Source organism: Dendrobium catenatum, unplaced genomic scaffold, assembly GCF_001605985.2.
Source record: "Dendrobium catenatum unplaced genomic scaffold, ASM160598v2 fragScaff_scaffold_1373, whole genome shotgun sequence".
Taxonomy (NCBI): domain Eukaryota; kingdom Viridiplantae; phylum Streptophyta; class Magnoliopsida; order Asparagales; family Orchidaceae; genus Dendrobium; species Dendrobium catenatum.
In genome coordinates this window covers 465,552-467,538 of record NW_021319835.1, presented here as the reverse complement: position 1 = coordinate 467,538, position 1,987 = coordinate 465,552, and the positions used below count along the sequence as shown (strand labels likewise).

At 31.2% G+C, this 1,987-nt stretch overlaps 1 protein-coding gene across 1 annotated transcript; it reads right to left on the bottom strand.

Moving 5' to 3' along the window:
* Window positions 1-302: 302 nt before the first annotated feature.
* On the bottom strand, window positions 303-1,037 carry LOC114580883 (EG45-like domain containing protein 2). Its single transcript, XM_028699719.1, has 2 exons — window positions 935-1,037; window positions 303-610 (listed from the first exon to the last, which is right to left on the bottom strand). The coding sequence occupies exons 1-2, from the start codon at window positions 1,035-1,037 to the stop codon at window positions 303-305; spliced, it is 411 nt and encodes a 136-aa protein (XP_028555552.1).
* Between the last annotated feature and the right edge of the window lie 950 nt (window positions 1,038-1,987).

Below are 1,987 nucleotides of genomic sequence, written 5' to 3'. Positions count from 1 at the left end.
ATCAAATTCAGAAATAACATCTTACAAACATATAAGTAGATAAATAGAAACGAGAAATTAATACAGAGTAGATAATTGACATCACTTCTGCATGCCATTAATTTCTTTGCCATTTTAAAGCTCCTGCAAAAAATAATCATGAAGAAAAAAACTTTATAAGATTGTAAGCACGAGATATAAATTAAGTCATAATATTATCATGAAATACAATAATAGTTTTTTCGCAATTTCCAAAAAAAATTAAGTGTTAGTGATTACCTGCAGATAATTATGATAAATGAGTACTAAAACCACCATCATAATTAATTAGATTGCAACAAATATTCAACTTGAATATTGCCCTGGTTTGTATTGGTCAAAGCTGAGAAAACCTCTTTAGAGAGAAGCATAGTGAAACCATTGCACTGCCCGCAATAATCAACTACTGTAACATCATATCCATATACGTTTATTGCAACATCACTCGTGCAAGGTTGAAATATACCTTCACTACTTGATTCAGGCTTACACCACACTGTATATTTACGCCCGCAAGCATTTCGCTTATCCCATAATGCATCACTAACTGAGATAATGTTAGTTATATTTTCGCTGTGCCCGCAAGCAGATGCTGCATACATCCATAGAAGAGTAATTATAATTATACATAAACTAATAGTTAAACAAGTAAGGCATCCTTTTGGATGGTTTTCTAGTTGCTTCCTAGAGCAATTTTTTAGTACAAAATTAAAAAATTTATACTAAAAAGTTGCTTTTAGAAGCAACTAGAAAGCCGTCCCAAACGAAGCCTGGGACGGCTTTCTTCCTGCTTCTTAAAGTGGTTTTTTAGTACAAAAATTAAAAATTTTGCACTTAAAAGCCTCTTTAAGAAACACTAAGAAAGCCGTCCCAAATGAAGCCTTAGAAGATACTAAAAAAGCAGGTTGGCACTTACGAATGTATGGTTCAGCGTAGAAGGAGGCTACTCCTGATGTAGATACAACTGATGTAAGGCAAAGAAGCATTATGATGGCAAAAATAACAGTTTCCTCTTTCATGTTTTATAACAATATTGTTTTCTCAATGAGAGTTGTTGATATGAGTTACGGAGAGGTCTGTAGCCATTTATATATAGGATCCCCGTCAATGCAATCCCAAGAAATGCCAAAGCAGATACTTATTTGACAAAATCAAAGTGGCACAAATTATTCTGATAAAAATAAATATATAAATAAAAATTTTCAGTAAAATTGAAACATCAAAGGCTCATTCAACTTAATGTTTATTAATTATTTGAAAAGGACAAAATGGCACATATTATCCTGAGAAACGCTCATCCAAATTAACGATTGTAATACATCTGGAATGAAGGAGATAATTATTTGACAAAATCAAATTGGATTTGATTATTTCAAGAAAAAAATTGAATAAAACTTTAGCATGTTTAAATTAATTTTTGTAATACAATGATATATCCAATAGTCAGTTTTTAAATTTTAAATGATTTTCTATATAGACTTTGTTCATACATGCATGCTTAGTGTTGAGAACCTTCATAACCAGCACTATATATAAAAAATTTACTGAATACCGGCGGTCATTTGACCGCCGTAATTACCGACAGTTAAACCAAGGGTCCAAATGACCAAAATGTTCTTTAACTGAAAAATTAGACTTTTCTCCAATCCTCAACTTGACCCAGTCAAATCAAAACTCTAGTGAGAACATCCATGACATAAGCAAAAATATATGAACTTAAGGGTGATCATTAATGTAATTCAACTGAAATAGAAAAATACTTGGTCAAGTTAGAACACAAGTAATACCTTATATTTATATATATATCTGAAAAATTAGACTTTTCTCCAATCCTCAACTTGACCCAGTCAAATCAAAACTCTAGTGAGAACATCCATGACATAAGCAAAAATATATGAACTTAAGGGTGATCATTAATGTAATTCAACTGAAATAGAAAAATACTTGGTCAAGTTAGAACACAAGTAAT

Bases quoted from the DNA above. Each gene is read 5' to 3' on its own strand.
- LOC114580883 (XM_028699719.1), bottom strand. From the start codon at position 1,037: ATGAAAGAGGAAACTGTTATTTTTGCCATCATAATGCTTCTTTGCCTT. The intron at 611-934 runs GTAAGTGCCAAC...GGATGTATGCAG, and splicing joins CTACGCTGAACCATACATTC to CATCTGCTTGCGGGCACAGC.